The 24,848-nt window shown below is 41.5% G+C and overlaps 1 protein-coding gene across 8 annotated transcripts in view; it reads left to right on the forward strand.

The window, feature by feature from the left end:
- Positions 1 to 24,848, forward strand: part of DENND2B (DENN domain containing 2B) — a 180,683-nt gene that overhangs the window by 94,108 nt on the left and 61,727 nt on the right. For 6 of the 8 annotated variants that reach the window (XM_054826884.1, XM_054826883.1, XM_054826885.1 and 3 more), the window contains 2 exons: positions 12,632 to 13,849; positions 17,759 to 17,895. In XM_054826884.1, coding sequence (XP_054682859.1) covers positions 12,632 to 13,849; positions 17,759 to 17,895 — 1,355 coding nt within the window. The remainder of the gene's footprint in view (positions 1 to 12,631; positions 13,850 to 17,758; positions 17,896 to 24,848) is intronic. The other 2 variants (XM_054826888.1, XM_054826889.1) reach the window with 1 other exon arrangement.

Consider the following 24,848-nt stretch of genomic DNA (forward strand, 5'->3'; position numbering starts at 1 on the left):
CCAGCTCCTTATAAAACCTAACAGGCCAACAGAAGAGTGTAAAACTAAATTCACAGTTTTATAAGAAGCCAAGGGTCTTATGAGAATGAAATGTTTATAAAGGATATATAAATACCCCAGATATTATCCTGATTCCAAATTTAGGCTTGAGATCCCACAGCTTTTGTAGGTGTGGTGATGAAATGTGGTCTGGGAGGCTCATTTCAGCTGCGTGAGTAATGTACACATTTATGTTACCCTTGATCACAGTGAAGAAAGTGATGGGGAGTGGCTTTCCCTGACCTAACTCTGCTCCTGTTGACAGTTACAGTCAGAAAAAAACAGAGAGAAGCCAATGTCTAAATCTTTTGGAAAGTTTCCTTTAGATCATGTTTTTGAATATTGGTGTGCGCAGTGCTCGAGCACTGGCTGATTGCTCTTTTGTTAATATTCGGTGGAATTGAATTAGGGCCAGATGTAGCCTTTGGTCAAGTTAAATTTGGCCTTGTCTGGACTCTTAGGTAAATAAGTATGATAGCAACAAGCATTGCAAGTCATAGTTTGGCACTTTTTTTATTATTATTTTTTTCTTTTTCAGTTTATGTGTGTCTGCCAACAGATTTGGAAATAAATGGATCAAAGATTTTTTCAAACCCGTGTTCAACTGAAAAAAAACCCCCAACAACTCTTGGCTGGCAAAGTCTTTCATGTAACACTCAGTTGTGGGTATGCCCAACACATTTCCTGGCTTGTTTAGCTAAACAAATTAGAATGAAGCATACAGTAACCAGTCAGATATAGTAATGTAACTTAATTTTCAGTGCAAATGTTATTTAGACTGAAACTTTGCTTTTCATAAGCGTGCATTTGCGCCAGGTCAATGCCTTAAATCTTCCTATAACAACAAATTTTGCATCAGTTTGCATCTTTAGCAACTTCTCTTCAGTAACCCTTGATTTGCGCTGACATAAGCCAGAAGACAATTAAACCCTGATTCATAGCTATTGAAAGAAAGCAAATGAAAAAGGGCCATCAGTGAAACTGAAAGATTTCCTCTTAAATTCAAGTAAAGCATTCAATTTCTTCTTAACCTGCATAAATCTACGCACAATGTAATGTGTCCCAAGGGTCATGTTTGTCTGTCATAGCTGGAATATATTTTGCATTTCATAAGGTCAAAGCCACTAAAGAAAATTATGAGAGAGGCCAAGGTTGTAAACCTTCAAATCTTTCCTCCTTGAGAGACAGGATGCAGCCTCTAAAGATGAGACACATTGTATACTCAATTAACATGTACAGGATAGACTCTTAACGTGTATATTATGTTATTTCACGTGTATTTATGTTCCTTTGCTCCTCTCATCGTAGTGTCCGTAAAACATAGAGTGTGTCTGTCAATGTCAGGCAGTGCAACTGTGGTCTGTTGTATAGGTTTGGATGGGATGTATATGATGATATGGAGGATGTCTGTTCAGAACTTACAGGTCAGGATAAGTCATCGCAGGCGGTGGCACCTTATGAAATGCTGTTTGTACCCTCAGCGTGTCCTGATACCAAAACTGTGCTGCCAGTCTGTACTAGCTGTTTCTTCTGAACACACAAAGTATTACGTATCACTTCAGCATGTACTTCTGGTATTTGAGAAAGCAGTAAGTGTCCATATGTTTCCTTCCCTCTTCCTTGCTTCAGCACCTCCACAAGTCATATTTCACTTATCAACCGGTTCTTCTCTTTTCTACTTTTTCAGGTGCTGAACAAAAATCCTGCATCTAATTTTGTTCTTGCAGTTGTTCACATAAAAGTCACGGGTTGAGAGATATTCCTAGTTCTCCTCTCTACAAAGTTTGTTATGAATGTTGGCCTTGTTCTTAAAAAAACCCAGCCAAACAAAAAGCAAAACAAAAAACCCACAAACAAACTCCAGAGGTGTACCTTTTGTTAGGAAAACTGTTTTGACCATCTTCAAGGGTTGCAATGAATGTCATTGCAGAGAGAGACAACTGTTGAGGTGCAATTGCATAATTGACTGGGAAGTTCACAGAGGAAGGTAATACCCTTTGTTATGTTGGAAAAATAGCCTAAGTTTTAGGCACAGAGATCTTTGGAGATCTAGGCAGGAAATCCGTTCTTCTAAGGGACAAAGAAGAGAGGGTGAAACTTAAAAAATGAAGCTAAAGATGAAGAGCAAGGGCGCATTTCTCTAGTCTTATTATTGTAAAAGTAATACAGTAACAAACAAAACACTGCCAGACTGCTTCATCCATATGATAGAAACAGATACAGAAAGTGCTCTTCAGAGGACACGTAGCTCTCTTAGTGTCATGTAACCTGGAGCGTGCTGATTGTATGCCATTATTTCAGCTTTTTGCTTACAGAGGAGAAATTTGCGCAAAGTTGAACTGAGTGGCTGCAGTTGTCATGATGACAGGATGGGCAGCCAGCTACTCGTCTGAGATGAGACCCCTCAGAGGCCTGAGCGCTCTTTATCTAAAAGTTTAAAATGAGAATTACTCCTTTTCCCCTGCCTCAGACGGTCCATAGTACTTGTGAACTACTTTCACAATACATGAGCTTCAAGTGCACGGCAACTGCCATGTCAGTCGGTCAGACAGGCTGTATTCACACAGGGCTGATGTTTTGGTTGTGCTGGATTCACAGAGATAATGCAGGAGCTTCTATTCTGCTGGTACTTTAAATTTTTTATTTGATTTTTTTTTCCTATGCAGTGTGGTAACTCCAGAAGCAGCACAAACATTTTCAGATCTTTTCAATCACTTTTTGGTGTTATCCTGTTGTGACATACTGTATTTTCTCCAGATGTCTCAGGCCTCAAACTTGCTGGATTGTGATATCAGTAGTTGAAATGATGACAGAAATTAAGAATGCCTGTTTCATAGCAGACAGATGGATAATGGCTTTCAGTTTTATAACCTGCTCTTCTAGGATGCTTTCTCACTGTGTTAAACTACTTTACAAACCCAGAAAACCAGAAAAAACTAAATCTCTAGAAAGATCTCAGTGGACATTGGCAACACATTGAGGACCAGAGCTAAGCTGGTGGGTCTGGAAAGAAAATGTGGATACTGGTAGGACAGGCAAAGAATAGATTTTGTATTTATTCTGAAAGCACCTTCTCTGAGTGGATGAGATTGAGAATGGTTGTTAAAGATGGGGTGGAGTCCTGAATTCCCATTCTTTTTCTGTCCCTATTAGATATTTATTCCTAGGTTTATTTGATGAGGTTTTGCGTGACCTAGAAGTTGATTTATATGTAAAGCAGGGAAAGCAGGCTTGGCTGTATTCTGGATTAGTGTGCAGCCAGGACTCAGGACTTTCTGGCTTCCAGTTCAGCTCTTTTCCCTTTGGGTATAGAGTATTTCAGTAAAGTAGTATACAGTGACCTCGTAAGTTTTTCTGACTTGTCAGAGCAGAAGAGGGACGAACCTATTTTACAACAGCTTTTCCAAACCAGAATTCGAGACTTGGAGGTCACCAAACCCAGAATGGCCTCAGGTACATTAAAAACTAAGCATTACAATTTATAAAAATAACTTTTAACCCTTCCCAAATTGTGTGCATGTAAAAGTAGAAAACTTGCAAAACTCTGGCAGAATTAGTTCCACAGAGTTTATTGCTTTGAGATTCCAGGGCAGATAAGCATGTTGAAAAAGCACCTGTGCTTTGAATAAGCAAAACTGAGAGCTTCCATGTGTACTGGGATTTTGAACAGTCATGTTTAGACATGCTGCTAAAGAACAAGTTTCAAGGACTGGCAGTTCTTAAATAGACAAATAAGAGCTTGTGCATTCTGCCTGATTTAAGAAAATGCTATCATTTGCTGTGTTGCCACTCTTCCTGGAACGAAACTCCCAAGATCTTAAGAAAGCAGGTGAGACTTAAACATGCTGAACCATTTCCAGAACATAAAATAAGTAACAGTGGAGATATAACAGTGGAAATGTCTATTGCATAAATTATTATTTAGAACATGTTACAGGAAAAGAGTAACGGTGAGGGAGGCTTCCATTTTTCAACTTTGAATCATGTTATTTTTTTGAGGTGAAAATGAGAGATGGTCCTATGAAACCAGTGCACTGTACTTCAATGGAAAAGAGAGAATATGTCTCTCTGATATTTCAGTTCTTACTTTTGATTTTTTTTTTTCTGCGTGCAGTCAGCTTCTGATCACTGTGATGGAAGGTACAGTACAGGCTAGTCAATCTTCTGTGCTTTGGGTAGTCATTTGTATCTGAACAGAGGGGGGTGAAAAAGGCTTCAACATGGCATTGTTTAAAAACCACCCCACACTTGCCTTGTAACAGCAGAAGACTGCCATGAATCTAGAGCGGTAGGGAAGCTAGCCCTCTCAGTCTAGATAATTTCACAATTTCCTGTTATCTTCTTCACCCTTAGAAATTTCTTGGCAAAGACATGTACCTAGTGCACGTTGACTGATCACATTTTATTTTACCATCATTCGTCATTGTCAGATTTTCTTACTGTCTTTGCTTTGCAGATCCAGTCTAATTCAAGTATTTAGGATCTGACTCATCAACTTTGATTTATTTGCCCTTTTTTTGTACAGTTGTAGAGCATAGTTGCCACTTCACATAATTTACTTTGGCAGAATGACTCTTGAATTTCACTGGTGTAAATCAGACGTTTTGCTTCTAAGCTGTAAAAACAGGTCAGCTGCAGTCAGCTGAGTTTGTATGTACTGCTCTTCATGAACTGCAAAGACCCGGAGGTCTGGAGGGGTTTTATACACAGGAATTCACCACGGCACTCTCACAAACGTGTCCCACGATTGTTATCATTAACTCAGTACTTCTTGGGAGCACAGAAACTAGAGCTTTTAAAAACAGCACACAGAGCTTGATTTTTGTTTTGTTTTGTTTCACAGTCCTAGTGGCCTATCATTTTGTAGCTAGTTCTGATATGGTCTCAATTTTTATTTAAATTGAAAGTATCAAAATTCCCTGGGGGGAAGAAAATTCAGAAGTACAAACAGAAAAAATAATTTGTGTTTCTATTTTTGGTATATCTTTAAACATCTTGTGATATTCATCCACTTTGATTTTATTGCCTCATTCTCTCTAACTGCTGGGACTTTTCCATCACTAGCACATGTTCATGAGAGCGAGCCTATTTCAAACAGTCTTATAATGCAAATTCACCTTTCAGTTTGGAAAGTATTTTCTGTCTTGTTTTTGTCACAATCCCAAAGTCAACAATAAAGGGAGGAGGTTATCTGAAATGCAGATTTTTGGGGATTTTGAGCCATGCTCCTGGTGAGAGCTCAAAAGTCATAAAGGGTCTGATGGAAGACGGGTTGTTCTGTTGCAACTTACATCACTTTCCAAGTGAGAGGCAAGATATGACAAGTTGTACTACTGCATTACCAAGTTGAATTGGCTCAGAAACCACCTTACTACTGTGTGCCCAGCACTGAGTGCGAAAAGTTTACCTCATTTACTCACCATAAGCGCTTATTTAGAGCTAAGATAATGAAATATAATTTGTAGTTATCTACTTGAGCTATGTAGAAAATTACAATACTATTGGCTATGCCAGAGTGTAGAATATATTGTAATAGAAAGGTTTGCTGCCAAACAAAATTGGATTTAAATTCAGTAGTGCAGGAGGTCCCTTTTGTCTGCTCTAAATGTTTCCATAATCCCTAGTTACAAGGAGTAACAATATTGATTTTAAAGACCTCTTCTGCTCCTGGTACAATTAATACAATGAAAGATTCAAGGAAATGGCAGTGTCACAAGCAAATGATGCTGAATCTTTACTTTTCTGTCCATTGGTTTGTTTTATAACTCATCTCAAAATGTAACCAAAGCACTAACTGGTAGTGTTTGATAGTGAAAGCGGACTTCTCATAGCTCTTTGGAGGAAAGCGTAGAGGAAATTATTCCTAGTTCTTGTATAGAGGGAGGAAGAGGGAATTTTTTGGAGTGTTCCTCAACATTGCTTCAATCAAGGTCATTAAGATTTTTTTTGGCCTTCTTCAAACTACTCTGCTTTTTTGCACCTGGAGAGGCATGACTGGAAGATTGCTGTAGCACAGTAGTGTGTTCAGTTTTTGTTTGTGCAAAAGTATGGATTCCTACCAGGAGCTTTCATAAGCGTGTGTCTGACAGAGGCAGAAGAGTGCTTTTCTGTTTGTTTGCTGGGTGATTTCTTGGCAGCAGTGCCCTTAGGGTGGTGTGAGACTGTAATAGTTACATGGAGCTGTTGGCACTGAACCTTTTCAAAAGTACTTGTTTTGTCCAGGCCACAGAAGTAATGACACAGGAACACTGCTTCCAACTTGAGCTTCTGTTGGGTTCTACACATTTTCTCTCCTCTCCCTACTATGTTAAATCAAGTGGAAGTTCAATGGAAATTAATACCATAGCAAGCCATTACATCCGCTCTCAGTAGCGGTGCATCAAAATGTGCATGATGCGCTTGGTTCCGGTTAACAGGTGAGCAAGGTGTGCTTTCCTCTCCCTTTGCCTTGCTCTGGGAAGGATGAATTCCAGTATTCACGCTCACGGTGGCTCGCACGCAGTAGGAGCTGCTTCTGACTGAAGGGACCTTTCTGTGCTACTGAACCACTGTGTTACAGTCTGACCATACAGGGCTCTGCTTTCAGGTGGACATCATTGTGCCTCTTGCTCACTTCAAAAAATGTGCATTCTCATTTTTGTTTCTGCATCCTGAATTATGGATAGAAATCAGGTCTGAACTCATAATACGATCCATTTTTAGTCTGGATACAAAAGTGCAAGTACAGCTTTTTAATGTGGTCAGAAGTTACATTTGCATGGGAGAAAAATACCCTTTTGAAAATCCAAGAATCCAATAAGTTAGATCTTGTTCTCTGATTTTCTTAGTTCATTTGTCTTTCAACTATTTGGAGGCTTATATGCGTTGAAGGTCTGGACATATATAAGCTCATCTGGGCATATGATAAAATCCCCAGGATTTAGGGGGTTTTCAACATTCAATTATAAAGACAATGCTGGGTTTTTCATCCTGAAGTCTGAACACATCTATTTTGTTTGCTCAGTAGCCAAAAAGACTAACAAGACTGCAGAAAGGTGTGGGCTTTACCATTCTTTCCAATGGAGTGTTAACAATATCTGAATTAGTGCTTAATATTATCATTTTTATGCAATCATTTGTTTGAGAGAGGTTCTTTATTTAAAGAAATGAAGATCATCATTAATGATAAAATGTTATCAATTTGTAGTATAATATGAAATAATTTGAAAGTTGATAGCTGAGCACTTCGTAGCATTCTCTCTTACAAATTTCCGGAGGATTTTGCAGTTACATCCTCAATTACCTGAAATCAGGGCAGCTTTAATGTCTGTATTAAAAATGAGTTTTGCTGCTCTTGCAAGGAGAAATTTCTGTTGCTTTTGTTTCAGGTCTCTCTAAATATTGGCTAGAGCAACAAGAAGTCTCTTGCCTTGTGTGGCAGGCCAAAACTGCTCAATACGCAAACTAACACGTTTACGGTTGCAACTGATTCTGACGTTATTATCGTTACTCTGAAACAGGTTAGGTTGTCCGTGGTGAAATGGCACAATACCCTGAGAAAAATCAGGGATAAGCAGAAAGCCTAAAAAAAATACTAAGAAAGCAATATTTTCCTGGCAAAATGGGAGAAAGTCCCGAGGAATAAAAACACTGCTGTGTGACACTGTGTGAGCTCACCAAACATCAGTGTAAGTGTGAAATGATGGGATCTCATCAACAGGAGCCTGGAAAGACCCAGTACCTTTTTGTCAACGTGCTTCTTGCTCCTTTTTCAGTAAATGGACTCCCAAGCATGAGCATGTTGAAGTGGGAAATTCCCTGGATCAGAGTGCCAAAAACTGTCCTCTTATTCTGTAAGTGTTAGTTTAAGCAGGGCAGACGGGATTTGCAAAACTGAAAGATTGCTGAGCAGCTTCTGCCCACTTGTCTTTCCTCAGCACAGCATGATCTGTGGAGTCACTCCTGACGCTTCAGGAGAGCTAAAACGGTGCTCTGGAGTCTGAGCTGCTTAGCTCAGAGGTTAGAGCAGAGCAATGGGAGTTAGGAGTCCTGTAACTCTTTGAAGGCAAGTCGCTAACCACCCTCCAGTCACCTTTAATCCCTGGTCAGAAATGCAACTTAATGTTGTTATTAGTGTTTATAAAAACTCTGTGGATTGTGGATGCAAACTCCTCTATAAATGCACATTCTTATTATCCACTGTACTCTGATTTCCAAAAGGCGTATAAAGGCAGCTCTTTGGCCACCATTCTGGCTGCCTCCTGTTGTTGAAAGCTATCTCATGAAGTTGTGGGAATTGTCTGCACTCAATTTTCCTCTTTTCTGGAGTTCATGTTTAGCAGTGGAAGCAGGCAGAAGCTGTGCTTCTGCTCAGCTGGATCCAAAGGGTCACTGCTTTTGGTACTGGTTTTGTATTGCCCACTGTCAGAGCTGTCTCCAGAGATTAAATTCTCCCTCTTCTACACACAGCCAAGTGTTAGCACCCACATTTTGCAGGTAGGAAAAGATTGGTGTGTTGTCCAAAATCAGAGACTTTCTGACTTTTGGGTCAGGTATAGTGTAAGGGCTCAGGCATTTATGGCACCAAGAACTAACCTTTCTCCATCACCATAGATTTTTAGTACAAGTCAGCCTTGCTGGAGGCCTCACAAAAAGGGCAGGAATTCAGTTTTTTTCATCTTTTACATTGTGATGAGTAGGTTGCAAATTATCTCAAAGCAATGTGGCAAATGGTTCTGTTCTTTTCTTGGTGCAGATGAGATACAGCTCCACTGTTATCCACAGGTGTTCATTGGAACTGGTGAAAGGAGATGCCTGCTGATGCTAGCCTTTATTAGAGAAAACAATACGAATACATATATTTGTCCATGGAAATCATGTCTTTATTTGAGAGTGGGCCTGGAGAATTACAGTTTTTGTAAATAAAAAGTTTTTTCTGTGTTTGAGAAAAAGAGAAACTGGAGAGAAGAGGCTAAATCAGAATTTAAAGATCGATTGTATCTAGAGTTCAAAATCCTACAGACTGTGACTGATATTATCAGTTTTCTCCTGCTGTGGGTAATTCTGGTGATTTCTCAGGGAACAACTCACAGCAGCAAAGCTAAGCATGGTCTAGAGGGCTGGAAACCACCTCTCCGATTCTGTCTGCTCCCCATGCTATGCAGCATTGAGTCCCACCAGGAAGGTAGTTTCGGGGCCTGTGACCAGTTCACAAGACGTTGTGGGCTGCTTGGCAGGTGATTTGCCTTTGAGATTCCAATTCACTGCTGACTTGCCTGTGGTTTGAGAGCTGCGCACCTAAAGCTGCGCATTGGAAGAATACCCTTATCAGACAGGCAATTGGAGCGACTTATTCCAATGTGTTTTGTGACATGCTGATATTCTCAAAGAAATGTCCTTGCCAGGAAAGAAGGTGCTGTTCATGTGAACTTGTTAAGAAATCTAAACTTGATTCCATAATCTTTATGTTGCTTATATGTAATATTTTGAAAGTGTATGTAATATGCTTTGTAAGGTGCTGCATGCATCATTGTGTATGTAGAAAACTTCAATAAAAACATTTTGCTTTACAATCTTTGTATGGAAGATTGCAAGTTATTTAATTATTTGTCTCTGTCCAATAATACTAGTTTTAAAGTCAGTGGAACTATTGTGCCTTCAAGAGAATATTCTTCTAGTGGAAGTAGGTTTCTTGGGGAAGGACCATTTTATTATCCACTGATCATCTTTTGGGCTTCTCCCCCCTCCCCTCCTTCTGTTACTTGCCATTGTCCTTTAGAGAATGCATGCCTGAAGCCATACGGAGAAAGCTTTGTTTCTCTTTCTTGTTGAATTAGCCCTATATCTTCTATCTGGATCACTTAAATTTACAGTATAATGCCATGTAAACCAGAATCTTTTTCTTAACTGTGGTATCCCAAGTACTTAACAGCATACACCTCCAGAGGGCCTGTTGCTCTGCAGCCCCAGTCTTGCACAGTGGAAGTCAGTGGGAGTTTTGTAACTGAATTCAGGGGTTTCAAGATCAAGCCTTAAGTGCAGTTACCTTACCGGGAACCTGGGATTTGAAAGAATGGCTCATATCTCTAAGAAGAAATGTTTTGCAACTTCTGCAGGTTATGCAAATCATGCTTTTCCCCTTTTCCTGCTCTCCTGATAAGTCAACAAACCTTTTCCTGACAGTGGAAACAACTGAAAAGATGTTTATTAGAGTAAGGAGATGAAGTACTATGCCTACAGTATTTTCCATATAGTGAGTCAAAGGCAGAGAGGATTGTCAGCACGTACTTCACCTCTGCTGTCCCATTACTGACTTTATCCCAGTCATTTTGTATTTTATTCTTGCTATTGTCAATATAGATTATAATTTAGAATCTAATAATTAAGTAGCTTCAAAGGCTGCGGTGGAGGCTGTAGTCTTTATATGTAAAATACACTTCCACTGGGTGATACCTGTTTCATGGAGACAAATGTCAGTGCAGCTCTGGAGCAGGCCTGCACGACACACAGGAATTAGGAGAACATGATCTCAAGTCTAAGCTAAGGGAGTGTTAAGAATAATATAAAATTTTGACTTTGTGGTGTTAAACTGAAGAGATTGAGACAGACAGGAATAATGAAGAATCAGGGCACCCCACCAAGTCTGAGGAGACTGATTTTAGGTTGCATCTTCAGGCCCTGTAAAGGTGTGTAGGCCAAGGTAATTCTAGGTAATTCACTACAAACTCTATGGTGCAACAACCAGCCAAAGCCGCTCATTGTCTGTCACCTGCTTTTGATCTTCTGAGATCTCTTAAGACACCCGTCTGAAGTTGTATAGAATAGCAGCAAATGTAACTTCTAGGATGAAGAGTGTATTGTGAGGCGCATCCTTTCTGTCCTGAAACGAGGAAGCTTTAAGCAGTTGGTGGAGTATTTGCCATTGTCTTTGGCGTAAGATCTCCCTTTTCCTATGGGCATGTTTATTTTTCAAAACAAGAAACAGAAGTCACTGAGCAGTGCAACTTCTGTGCCAAAAAGGCTTGATTATCGCAGGACTCTGAAAAAGAGATAAGTTCCCTTTTGTGATAATTTTATCATTGTCCTTTTCTGACCAGAACTTTTCTCTTTTGTGATACTTCTGAGCTTTGCTTGCAAAGTATCCACTGTAGAAAACCGGGATGAAATCTAATAATTTGGTTTGGGGATGTGTACAAAGGAGAAGAAAATATCTCCTGTGTCAAAGTAAATTTTTCAGAAATTGCCCCAGCGCTCTGGATTTTTGGATTAATGTGCAGAACTTGGCACCTGTGCCTATAGGTATTGGCTGGCTATTGGGGAGAAAACTGTATAGCAGCAGGGATCTTCTGAATCTTTTCTCACTTTGCTATGGTGGAGACATTTGCTCCCATTATTTCTTTTGGTCAAATAGTTCTTTCATTTGGATTTTGTGTGTACAGGACAGTTTAAAAAAAAAAAAACCCACAACTCGCTGTCCACAGTCTTCACAGAACGGAAATTTAACTGCATATGCAAGGCACTACTTTTGGGTCTTTTCTTTCCATACTGTTTGGAACAGAAAGGTTGCTAAGGCAAAATATTAAAGGAGTCATGAATATTTCTGCTATGGTTTATATGTATGCATTGTGGCAGTGCAGTAAACCCCCTTTTTTGACATGGTTTTGGCTTAGTTTTCTTATTGCTGACTCATCGGTGACGAGCCAGCTGATTAATGTGTTGTTTAATTTCCTTTTGTCTTTTTGTTCTTAAAAGTCTTTGCCACAATGTACAAACCCCCACTAACAATACCTGATTTTGCAAACCATGGCAAAAATTTGTTCTGAGGGTTTTTTCCAGGGTAACACTGAGACTTTTCTGTATAGTTTATATTCTTCAACACATACTGTGGGAAGATTAATGTGGGGTTTTTTTTCAGTCTGTAATGTTCTTTCAATAAGAAATTACTTCTGTTTGATAAGGAGAATTTAATCTGTTGGCCACAGCATCAGACCAAAGGCAAAACAGGTCTTCCTTTTGCCGTTTTATTTAGTTTACTGTGTACATTGGGGACTGCAACACTGTGGCTAAAATACTGCAGCGGCTGACCACAGTGGTACTTTGCTTCAGATGTTATGAATTAAAATCTGACATCTTTTTAAACTGGTTTGGTCACTGCAACCAGTGAGTAAACTGTGCTCCTTGTTGGTCAGTCTTTGCCATTTTTATTGCAGTGGGAGTCTTCTCCCCGACAGTCCCCTTTTCCTGCAGAGGAACTTCTTAACCTGGGAGACCAGCGAGCCATTCTGCTGGAGGTGGTAGATGCATTCAAGGAATGGTTTGCTATGAGAATCTCAGCTGTGTTTAAACTCGGGAAACTTGGAAAAGCTGGGGTCATACAGAGGTGAGAAAACTGGCTTTGGAGGTGCTGAATGCCCTGCTCATCAGCTTATCACTGACATCAGTTAATTGCTGCCACCCCTGACTCTGTGGCTGGATGGTATGTGGTAGCTTAGCGATGCTTTGCGGTAGCTTTGCGGTGTGCAGACGTCCTCTGCTTGACCTGCAGCCAGAACAAATTTGGCAAATAACGCTAGTTTCCCCAAGGACTTGATTTGTTATTTCTTTCTGCTTCTAGGTGTCACTCAGTCTCTCCACCGCCTCTTTTGTCCCCGCGAAGAAGCCCAGCCTACCCCCTCAGCGATAGTGAGGACTCTTGCCGCTCCACTCGTCTCACCAAAGCCTCCAGCTCCAGACTGCGCCTCAAGGACTGGAGCAGCCGCGCGTCTACGCTGCGAAGCACCTCCACGAGCCCATCGGACACCGACTCCCCGAGCCACCCACTCAAAGCCGTCAGCGTGGGCACTTTGGATAAAAGGTTGTCCGTGTTCAAGGCCGAGGACCAAAAGGAGAGTCCAAAGGAGGCTCAAGATGGGGAAGGGATAGGGAGCCACCTGCTCACCCGGAGCACTCTGTCCTTGGGCACTGCCACCAACTTGCGGAATCTCTCCCTCAGCCGAGCGAGCGTCCGCTCCCAGGCGCTGGACATCAGGCAGAAGATCACAGAATGGGAGTGCCGCCGGGAGCCGTCCCCCAGGATGAACGCATGTGTGGACAAGAGGGATGGTGGGGAGAGGTCGGGCAGTGAGAGCTGCCCCAGCGTGCTGACCTCTCCCTGCAGTGAGAAGACATTCGATTTCAAAGGGCTCAGAAGAATGAGCAGAACATTTTCTGAGTGCTCTTACCCTGAAACAGAGGAGGAGGAACTGCTGGACAGGGATTCCTGCCATCGGTTTGAAAAGAGATCAGGCAGGAGTGAGCTTCCTTCTGCTGCTTTCCTCAAGGGCCCCGTGAGGAAAGAGTCCTCTGCTGTGCTCAACAGAATACAGAAGATCGAGCAGGCACTGAAGGAGCAGCCTGGCAGAGGCCTCCCCCAGTTACCAAGTAGCTGTTACAGTGTTGACAAAGGGAGGAAAAAGTCTATGACTCTGAGTGCTGTGGAGGGACTGAGTGAAACCCTAAGTGATAGCAAAGGAGGGAGCGTTATTTTGGGGAGTGAACCAGAAACACCCGCTGAGGCTGAGAAGAGCAGTAAGACAAAACAGGGGGTTACTGCAAACTCGGCTGGCTCTAAACTGCTCCTCGAAAGCCCAGCTAACACCGTGGTGAATCCTGTCCCCAAGCCCAAACGCACCTTTGAATACGAAGCAGACAAAAACCACAAAAGCAAACCAAGCAATGGCCTACCTCCATCTCCAACACCTGCTGCTCCTCCTCCCCTCCCGTCCACCCCTGCACCCCCTGTGACCAGAAGGCAGAAGAAAGAGTCACGCTTTCACAGAAAATCCCAGAATAGGTAAAATTAAAGGAAATGTCTTCTGCTTGATCCTCAAATAAATAAATGTGCCATATTTCTTTAGTAACAATATTTTAAATTCTCCTTTTAATGCAATGCTTTTGACCTGAGAAATGCTAGGAATTGCGTGCAAGACAAGTATTTTTTTCTGCTGGACTGCGCTGATGGGATGCACTGGTTCAATGCCTTTACATGGCTACAGTTTTGGAATTTTCCAACCTGCATTCCTCAATCCCTGGAAAAGGCTCTAGGTTATGTGTGCTAAAGGTTATCTCATTTATTTTGGCACAAATGCCCTTACTTGAGATTGTTAATGGAGCATAATTTCGTTATCCTCTTATAGCGGTACCGTAGCTGATCTATCATAGTCTTATCTGTCTCTTCACTGCAAAATATACCAGCAGAGGGTTTGTGTTTCCAAAGCTTGTTACCACAGCAATGTTGATGATTTTATTTCATTCAGTGCTTAGAAATGTTCTCCTAAGTTACTATCAATAGCTGTAGAGGATTAATGCTGAGAAAAATACGTTTTAGCACAGAAAGGCCTTTATATCCTTCCTGAGTTAATGATGAGCAGAGTATACGGCTACATTTCCCCAGCAGTCTGTGGAGCTTGGCTTGTTTTAACTACATGATTCCCCTTGACGTTTTGGAAATGGTACAACTCATTCTGCTCACCACTTAGAAAATTGTAGGCATAGTTGTTGTTAAGCATTCAAAATACGGCATTTTTAACAAGTTCACCTATCTGTGCCTGTGTATGATACACACACGCTCTTGGTATTTAGTGATGAGCTTTGCGAGTAACTGCTAAACAGCATCTCAAATGCACACTATCAATTCAGTATCTGCTGCTCGATGTTGGTTCTATTAATTAAAAGTTTATGTCAGCACAACCTGACCTGAAGTACCCTGGACAGGAAAAGGAGAAGAGGAGCCTTCAGATTCTGTTCTTTACTTTCAAGAGACACCTGCTTCTGAAGTGGATCAAGCAGCTCTGCTGATGTGTGGTGTTTCTCTGAGAAAGGCGGGGAGGGAAATGTGGAAAGCCAAGCTCTGATTAGCAGTGCTTATCTTTGAGTTCTGGCAGTAATCTCAGCTAGAGGAAGTAAATCGAGATTTTAACAAGAATTTGTGAAATAAAGCTGACCTCATTTTGTTCAGCACAGCATTTCCAATGTACGGAAGCCAAACAATAATTTTTAAATGTTCTGCTATAAATAATAGCCTTTATTGGAAAATTAAGGGACAAGTGGTAAAATGGTCTGTGTGATGGGTGGCGGAGAGGAATGAATAACAGGAGATTATTCTTGCACAGAATCACCATGTGACCTGCAGCTCAGTGATCAAAGTCACACTCACACTGAGTGTGAGACCATACAAGTCATCTGAGAACCACAGACTTTTGTTACAGTGAGTTTGTGAGATGAAGTTTTGAAACTTCTTTCAAGCAGAGGTAAACTGATGCTTGCACCTGCTGTTCTGCAGGTTCAGTCCCCTGTCATAGCAGAGTTAGACAACAGCATGGTTCAGCAATGGAGCCTCAGTCCTGCGTGGGGCTAGTAGGTATGAGACCAAAACGAAACCAATATATATCAATTTAAGTTGTGATTAGTGGAGTATAAGTTGTAGGATTTACAGTGTTTTGTGTGTACCTGATGATTCTTGCAGCTCAATTTGACGTTGTACAGGGTAGGTTTCCATTTGCTTGTAACAGCTTTACCCTACTGTAGTTTAGTGGTTTCTCTGGACTTACCTCTGATTACTGATGATCTAAGTAAATTTAAATCAACATCCCAAAATCATAGGTTTGCTGGCTGACTTCAAGGCTGGGTGGAAATCCTTGATAAAATCTTAACTTTATTGTCTCTGGTGTTGTCCTTCCTTTAGTTACCGTAAGAATTCCAACATTTGCAAAGAGCTTGAGACCATACAAATCGTCCTAAGAGTGACAGTATTTTCTTAATATTAGTTATTGGTATCTCAGTCTCTAAACTGTTCTCTTTCTGAAAACATAGTTCATTATGTCTACAGCTTGTAACTGTGTTTCAGATTGAACATACACGTGGTTTGCACGCACTGGAATGTCATGAGAATGGACTGTCGATATTTATTCTTCTAATATTTTAGTTGAAAACACTGTTTGTTATGGCTAATGCCACATTATAGTAAAATGGAGGAAGTCTCTCATATTTGCCTGCTATAGCATATAGCCAGTCTGTATTCAGAGGACCCTGATGCCCCTGGGAGCTTCTGAACTTCAGATTGATGTGAGCTGGATGTTCCCTAGAGGTTGGAGATCCTCTGGCACAGATATAGTGCCAGAGGGGAGTGTCACAGGATAGGCTTGGGACACATGGACCACAGCTAAGTGCTGGTCCACAAAACCGTTCCTGTGGTCCTATGCAGTGTCACTGCATCGTAGTGTTGCCTTGAAATCTGTACGAGTTGGGTATTTACTTTAGAAAATCTCATTTCATACACAGGTATGTCTTCAGTGCCTAAAGCATGTTTTATAGCTGCCAGGAGGTGTGGAGGAGCAGATGTCTGGATCTGAAATGCATGGCTTGTTTCTGCTATGATCCTGATGTGCATAACGTGGACCTGGATATTCTTAAGATTAGGGAAAGGAGAGAGAGGGGTCTCCTAAGCCTGCTCCAGACGCATAAGTCTGCTCCAGCAGGCGAATAGGAAATGCTCTTGTCAAATGCAGTGTTTGTACAATAGTCACTGTAATTGCCTGTAGGGATACTCTTGATTCAATTAACAGGCTGAAGTATGTCTCATGAGACTCTGCCCCTGCCATATGGATATGCTGTCAACATATGTTCCACTCCAGCTGGGGAGAAGAGGAAAGGAATTTGAGGGCAGGATGATTTACAGTTCATCCAGTTTGGGTATCAATGAGTAAAGTATGGGCATCGGCACAGTCTCTGCAAGCCTTACAGCACCCTGGGATTTACACTGCAACTTGAGCCCATTTTTCACACCATTTCACCCTCAGCACTAAATCAGTCCAATGAACGCTAGCCCCTGTACAGCTGGCAGTGCAAACCATGCACCTTCCAGCTTCAGTGTGGATGTTGCCTCAGAGAACAAGCGCTAAGCAAACTGGAAAATGGGGAGGGTTTGGGCTCCTCCATGCAGAGCTGCTCGGCAGCACTGGAACAGGTGTGGGTGAGAGGCAGTGAACCACCTCTCCTTCAAATCCCTGGGTGGGAGACAAATTGTGGGGGTTCGTCTGACCCAGCTGCCCCTCACCTTTCTGCCAGGAAGCCTGAACCTTCAGGCCCCCAGCCATCAGCCTGGGTTGCTCATCCACCCCAGAGAGTCTTAATTTCCTCCATGCTTTGTCCTATGCTGCCAGTGCTTGATACAGGGTGTGCAAGGGAAGTGGATGACTTTCACATCAGTCTGCCTTTGGCATTTGTACGCTGACCTTTATGCAGGAAAATTTCTGAAGGTTCAAGATACGTGTTTTCAAACTAAGGGCTATGTGTCTCAGAGCACCTGGTGGAGGAATGCTTTCCAGAGAAATGTCTTTCTTGAGGAGAGAGGTCCACATGTTTCTGGGGCCTCTGGAAAGAGCAAAGCAATTTCTAATCTGAGGACTGTGCTGCTAACTTACTCTGTAAACTTTGAAAAATATCATGTACTTTCTTGGTATTTTCTCCCTGTCTGCATAATGGGGATAACAATACTTCCAACCTCATAAAAGTGTCACAGATTGCTATACTAAAAGACTGCTGTGAGCACAGGACTTGGGGTCCTCTAAAAGTTAGTCCTTAAAGCATGATGTGTAATTTTTTTTTGTCATTTTATATATATTTCTTAGCAAACAAATTCTTAGCTAAATGTTTGAGTCATTTTGCATTCTAGTTACTAATTATTTATTGATTTAAACTTTAGAAAATCCTTTGAGTTTGAGGATGCGTCAAGTCTTCAATCCCTGTACCCTCCTTCCCCAACTGAGAATGGGACTGAGAGCCAGCATAAATTTGGATCCAAGAGCACTTTAGAAGAAAATGCCTATGAAGACATTGTAGGTAAGAACCTGTCACAGTGTGTGGGCTCCCAGCGGGATGTTGAGCAGTTGTGGGCAGGCCGTGCATTGTTGAACATATGGCCTGTGCAAGAACATTCAGTTCTGTCAGTAAAGAGAGACTAAATGGAGGGTAAATGGGTTTGGTGCATCAGTGCAAGCATATCTCTCAGTCTGCCTGCAGGAGGTCTTAATTCTTTTGGACTTCATCGCGTGGTACTAGAAACAGACTGACTGGTCAGCTTTTTGCCATGCTTTTCAAGAACCAAATCATTATTTTTGTGAAGGCTGTGGCTTGAATCCTTGAATGGTGTAATAATGTAAAGAACTCAAGTTGAGATAGTGTTTACAGAACTATCCAATAGCAAGATTAACCTCACAGGCCTTGTGTAGTCAGCCTGAGCTTTTCAGGACTCCTGTGTGGACTGCCCTGAAACACTTGCTTGTAGCACCATTCCTGGTCTCAAGTCCCAGTTGCTGGTTAAAGAAAAAATAATTTCCTTTAGCTATAGAGTCATCAGGAATGCACAACAAAAACACTGTTTTGATTAAGCTTCACAAGAAAAACATGTTTCCTTTGGTCTTAGAAGGAAATGTATGGCCTACGCATACATTCTTTTAACATCAAAAAAGTTGTTATAATTGCCGAAAATTGGGCAGCTCTTCAGAGCACAGAGTTTCCACACAAGTGATGAATATCTGCATTGTTTTTAACTCTTTCAGTATTGTGTTACTACAACAGATACAAAGGGTACTTCATTTTACTTTGGACAATGAATCTTTTTGTACTGAAAGCTGGAGATCTACCAAGATAGTCAGGGGCCCGAGAGCACATGTCCTCTGAAGAGACACTGACAAGTTGGGCTTGTTCAGTCTGGTAAAAAGGAGGACCAGAGGCACTCTAATACTGCTTACAAATGTTTGAAGGGCAAAGAAAGATACTAGAACAAAACTCTTCTTGGTCGTATCAGTTGATATAGCAAGGAACAGTGGCCACAAACTGCAGCTTGGGGCTCTTTGTCCTTATACCCAAATTCTGTCTCTGACTTGTCAGCTTCCTGAAAACAGGAATTTATTCTTTCCTTTTTCAGCTGTACTCTCCCTCTATACCATTCAAAAAAACACTTTCAGAACACAAAGAAATGCTGCTGTTCAGTGTCTGTTAATAAAAATGAGAGCTCATGTAGATACTAAAAAGTTTTTTTTCCTGTGGAGAGCATCCTTATATGATCATTGGCTTTCTCAACGAACAGTCAGACTACTGTGCAATTCGCACTTGCAAATGTATTGTGCAATAATTACAGGGCTCACCTTTGCTCGGGATCTCTCAACATGCTCCCAGATGTTAGGTGGTAATGCTTCTTTTCCTTGCTTTGGTTTGTTAAATATCAAAATAAAATGTACAGGGCTGGTAAGAAGCTTTCTTCAAATAAGAAGTAGTCTTGGGTTCAGTGGAACAAAGTCATAATGGGCTCTTCAAACTCAGGGGAACTATTAGCCAGCTTCCCTGCATGTTAGAATTTGGGCATTTTGGCAGGGCAGTGGGAAGAGAATGCAAAAATTCAGATCTGTGGACAAACACAGAACTTCATTGTTTTGTACTGCTTTTTAACAACCTCTTTCCAAAGCACTTCATTCAATACAGGCAGTGCGGGGGGACTACCAAATCAGTGTAATTGTTATAAACTGTCAAACATGATTAAAGACAAGCCAAAGTAGTTTGATCTCTGGCTTTAAAGAAACTATGGTAGTTTTGTGTATCACATCTGCATAATTTATACTAGTAGTGCTAGACCCCAGTCTCCTAAGTAGCACTTGTGTACTCATGCAAACCAGGTGTCTGCAAGAGTGAGTTTATTTTATAGATTTACATCTCCTTCAAAGCTATGAAGGGCTCTGTCACTGCTGCTTTGGGTTTTCTTTGCAAACAGGTCCCCTAAAGGTGGTAGTGGGTTTTTTGTCTATAGCTGGTTGAATCTCCTGCCTCCCTAAAAGCTTGTAGGTAGTTAAAACAATGTCACTGTGATAATAAATTTCATAAAGCCCCCTCCTGTTCTACTCCCTGTAGAATTAAAACTTTTAATGCAAGTAAGTGTTAAAACACACAAAAAAAGGGCTGTGAATCTTGAGCAATGCTCTAAGCACTCTACTGTGAGACAGAATCATAAAAAACAATTCAGGTTGGAAGGGACTCTGGAGTCAGCTGGTCCAACCTCTGCTCAAAGCAGGGCTAGTTTCAAAGTTAGATCAGGTTGCTCAGGGCTATGTCTGGTTGAGTTTTCAAAATATCTTAGGAGGGTGGTTCCACCAGCTCTCTGCACAGCCTGCTCCACAGCTTAACCTCCACCATGAAGAATTTTTTCTTGATATCACTGTGCAGGAATTTTTCTCTCTATCCAGTCAGAACTCTCCTTGTTGCTATTTGTGATCATTGTATTTCATCCTTTCACTGTGCACCTCCAAGAAGTGCCTGTCTCTGCCTTTTTCATAACCCCCTTCTAGGCAGTGGAAGACAGCATTTGGGGGGTGGGGTGGTGGTGTGGGTGTGTTGGTGTGTCACAGACTTCTCTAGGCTAAACAGTCCCAGTTTTCTCAGCCTTTTCTTGCTTATGTTGTATGCTCCAGCCCCAACCATCTTAGCAGCCTTGCTCTTGACTATCTCCAGTCTGTTGATGCTTCTCTGGTACTATGAATACTCCAGATGCAGCCTTGCAAGGGCCAAACAGAGGACAATTACCACTTCCCATGACTTGCTAGCCACGCTTTTGCTAATGCAGGTAAGGTGTGGTTGGCCTTCTTTGCCACAGGCACGCACTGCTGCCTTCTGTTCAGTTCGTTGCCCAGGGGGACCCTAAGCCTTTTGTAGCTCCCTCACTGGTTGTCCCCAGCACAGACTGCTGCAGGGTTATTCTGACCCACATGTGGGACTGTCTTTCCTAAACTTCTCAAAGTTCCTGTCGAGCCATTCCCTCAGCTTGCTGAGGTCCCCCAGGACAGAAGGCCAGCTCTCCTGTCTGTCACTGTGTCCCCCAGCCTGGTGCCCCTCAGCAGGACATCTCTCCGTCGCTGGAAAGCAGAGGAGAGCTGTGGATAAGCTGCGAATTATCTATCAGAGCGTATCTTAAAAAAAAAAAAAAGCATATTTAATGTTAGATATCTACAAGATACTGTGTGGGGTACTGAGTGCTCTCACTCAGACTAGTACAATGATCAAAATACAGCTTCTAAGCATGTAAGTGCTAGGGCTAGAGTCATTGGTTTTGAGGTTATTACATGATCTCTTCAACTGATGCATATGCACACTAAACCTTTGTCTTTCTCCTGGTGCCCTTACATGGTTTCTTTCTTTAATGACCAGGACAGTGATGAACCGTTATGGGTAATTTATGTTATTTTGAGAGCTGACTTTAAAAAAAAAAACAAAAAAAAAAAGTTTTAAGGTACATTAAAACCAAAAATGATTGTGCTTTGAAATCCTGTGACATTATGAACCAGACACTTTGTTTAATTTTGTAATATTTTTGTACACTTTAATAGATTAAATATCTGCCTGTTAAGTTCAAGACAAATACTGGATTGGAACATAACAGTTCATTCTGCATTAATCAAGAAGCAGTTGTATGAAGGGATGCACATTCCTAATATTAATCAGAGCTGTATTCCATGTGTAAGTAACCATGTGGACTTCATTCATCTTCTGTACTAGCACTCACAGGAATGTGGCAGTCATAGTAAACTTAACATTGTTTTGCTTCTTGTGGTTTTGAATGAATCTTTAATCAGACCAAAATTGATGTGGCTTTGTGAATCCAGTTGGGGAAACCATGCTTGGCTTTGTGTGCATTCAAGAAACTATCATAGTATTAAGAGATGTCCGAGACGGTTGTTTCTGCTGTGTTTGTGGACAACAGTATTTCCTGTCATATGTACCATACGGTTTCAGTTTTCCAGTCTGTTCCCCTAAATGCAGTTTTGATACTTGAATATTGTTATTTAATCTCTGGTGTCTCTAAGGCATTTTTCACCTGACATCTAGAAGAAAGCACTTGTTACTATCACCAAAAAAAGTTGAATGAGTAAAGTGAAGGCGAGGTTAAGGACACAATATTAACTTGAGAAAATCTAAGTAAAACCATGTAAATTATAGTTTGTGTTTGTAAGAGAAACTGCACTCACAATTCAGAAATTAAATATAATGGAAGAAATCTTTGACAAGGCAAGTCTTCTTACTCTGTTTGTAACTCCTCAGAGTGCTGGACACAGTAGAACAGGTGGAGATTTCCTCTAAGAGGACACTACATAGATGTGTAGGAGACCCATTGCCCAGCTGGGCTGTGCATATTGCGTTGTAGATTGACAGTGTTTAATTTGATGTTGCACAACTCCATTTGCTCTGTCCAAGCAAGAGCCATTTGCTCTTACAGCTGCCTGGCCCTCATTTAAAACATCTTTTTTCCCCAAGAAGAATGAAAGTGATTTAAATGCTTTTTCTCCCTGAAGATCTGTGACTAACAGGTCATCCAGAGAAATGAGAACAGACGAATCTGGGTCTCTGAGCTATTTCCCAGTATGTCAGAAGTCATAAAAGAGGAGGTGGAGCAATATGTCTGAAATCAGCATTACTAAGTAGAGTGTCAGGGCACCCTAACCCAGGTGGGTGCCTGAGCAGTTAAAACAGGCAGGTGTGGACCTACAAGCAAGATCCTGAGCATGGAGGTAATGTTGGTGGCTTAGCCTTCCCTGTGGAGTCCAGAACAGCACGTCACTCCCTTTATCCCTCCTGGTAAGGCATCTTGTCTCTCCTAAACCAATTAGTTGTTTTGAATTCTGATTTAAGTTGGACATAGTGCATGTCATGTAACAAATGGAATGATTTAGCTGTTTTACTGAATCCTCCGTTGTGTGTGCCAAGAGCTGCAGAAATGATGACTGAGGTCCAGTTGGAAGATGTTCCAGCTTGACATTGCTTTCAAATTAGAACATTTACAAAGTTCTTCCAGTAAATATGGAAAAAGGTTAGAAAGACAGCGAGCTGATCTTTCCAGTAAAATCCCATCATCACACGCCACGTTATCGCCTGTCATGCTTTCGTATCACAGTATTGTCTGTCATATTATCATCTCGCATAAAAAAGGTTGTACAGATCTGGGAGAAACTGAAATTGCTGGGCTGCTGTGAAGCTGAAGCAAACTTGAAGAGACTGCAGCTCTGCCAGCGGTGCTGTGCTATTTGCTTCTCTGAAAACATTTTGGGTTTTCAGTCAGACCCTTACCAGGAGGTCTCTGGATAGTAAAGACAGAGCTAGGATCAATGCAAAATGATGGTGCAGGCAGTGATCAGGGAAACTTATGTTCCTGTCTTCTTCCACGCCCCCAGTCTGCCTCTCACAGTCTAAAAAGCATGCGAGTTTTTGGAAAGTATAATAGTGGCAAATTTAATAACAGACACTGTAGGGTAATGGCAGCCAAAGCACATTAAATCAAACAGTATCCATATGGGCCTGTCAAAGAAAGGCCAAATACTCTAGCTGTCTGATCCTATTGATGATTAGCCTGCTGCTTTGTTGCTGCATTGGGATACATGATTTCAGTTTTTTTTAATAATCATCTCATGCTTTATTTAGTCCCCATTTTTCTCTGTGGAATCCATCTCACAGCTGTACCATCCACTACAGCTTCTTTTGACAGTCTCTTGTCAGCTTTATCGCCTGTTTTTTTTAAGTCGCTCATGCACGTTAGTAAAACAGAGTAAAATGACCATGAGGCTGCTCGCCCAAATCCTATTTTAAACTCAGAGACTGTGTTGAAGTCAGGAGGGTTAAACCTCTGTGAAGTGCAAGCAGTTTAGGCATGCTGATGCTGTACAGTGCTAACAGTTGCTCATCAGAAGTTTTCACGCACATGATTTTGGACTGAGTGTTAAATGGATGATTTTTAGGGATGAAATTTCTTATTAATTTATCAGACATGCTAATTCTACTCCATCTAATGCTTTGCTACAATTACAACTCTATGCTCTTGCTGTCCCTGCAGAGAAAGCCGGGACCTGAAAGTATCTGCAGTGTTTCTTCTGCTTATTGCAAGGCAAAGGAAAACTGGGAAAGTTCAGGGAGCACAGGCTGTTGTCTACAGACTCCATGGACCAAGGCTCAAAAGGCCGATTGCATTTTAGTCTTGTCACTCTGCATGTTGCAGATGCTCTACTACTTTTCTGAGAATGTGGTACTGAGCTCATACACTGGGTGGTAGGGTTATAAGCAAGTAATGGTCTGTAACTTACTACTGTTCAGCAATAGTTTTTCAAAGCAGCTATAATGTGCCTTAGCTGTAATTTGATATTGAAATAGTTCCTCTTTCTACAGATTCCTGGGGTAAATTCCTCAGCTGAGATGCACAGTGTCAGCTTATCTGATGTTGAAAGACCTCATCTATGTACTAAACATCTAAGCTCAGATACTTTACGAGAGTGTAGAGATTTTGCGGTTTTCATCCATTTGATCTGAACATGCTCGTAAACATCCCAGTGGCTAAGTTTTCCTCCAGCGCTGGCGGTGTGAATCTGCATTTGTGTAATTTTACAAATAAAATGAATGAATAATGCATACGCATTGCAATGAACGCACCTGGATCCTCACCATTGAGCAGTTCTTTGGACTTAAGTGCTCAGAGATGCTGGGGAGCTGTAAGTCTGCACCGCCCGTGAATCCTCTGCTCTTCCCTCATGCAGTTCTTGCACTCAGAGGTTCATTTCCATTCCCACTGCTTTCCCTTCAACGGCAGCAAAAGCAGAATTCCCCAACCACCCTTCCCTGCTTGCTTCTTCCTTGTCCTGTTGTATTTTATTTTAATCTTCTGCAAAGGCTTGTGTGCACCAAATGTGTGTGAGCTGGATGAATTGGGCTGTAGCTACAACTGAACAGAGGTCATGGGCAGAGGGCAAAAAAGGTAGTTCAGGAGT

This window comes from Grus americana, chromosome 5 (assembly GCF_028858705.1).
Source record: "Grus americana isolate bGruAme1 chromosome 5, bGruAme1.mat, whole genome shotgun sequence".
NCBI lineage: Eukaryota > Metazoa > Chordata > Aves > Gruiformes > Gruidae > Grus > Grus americana.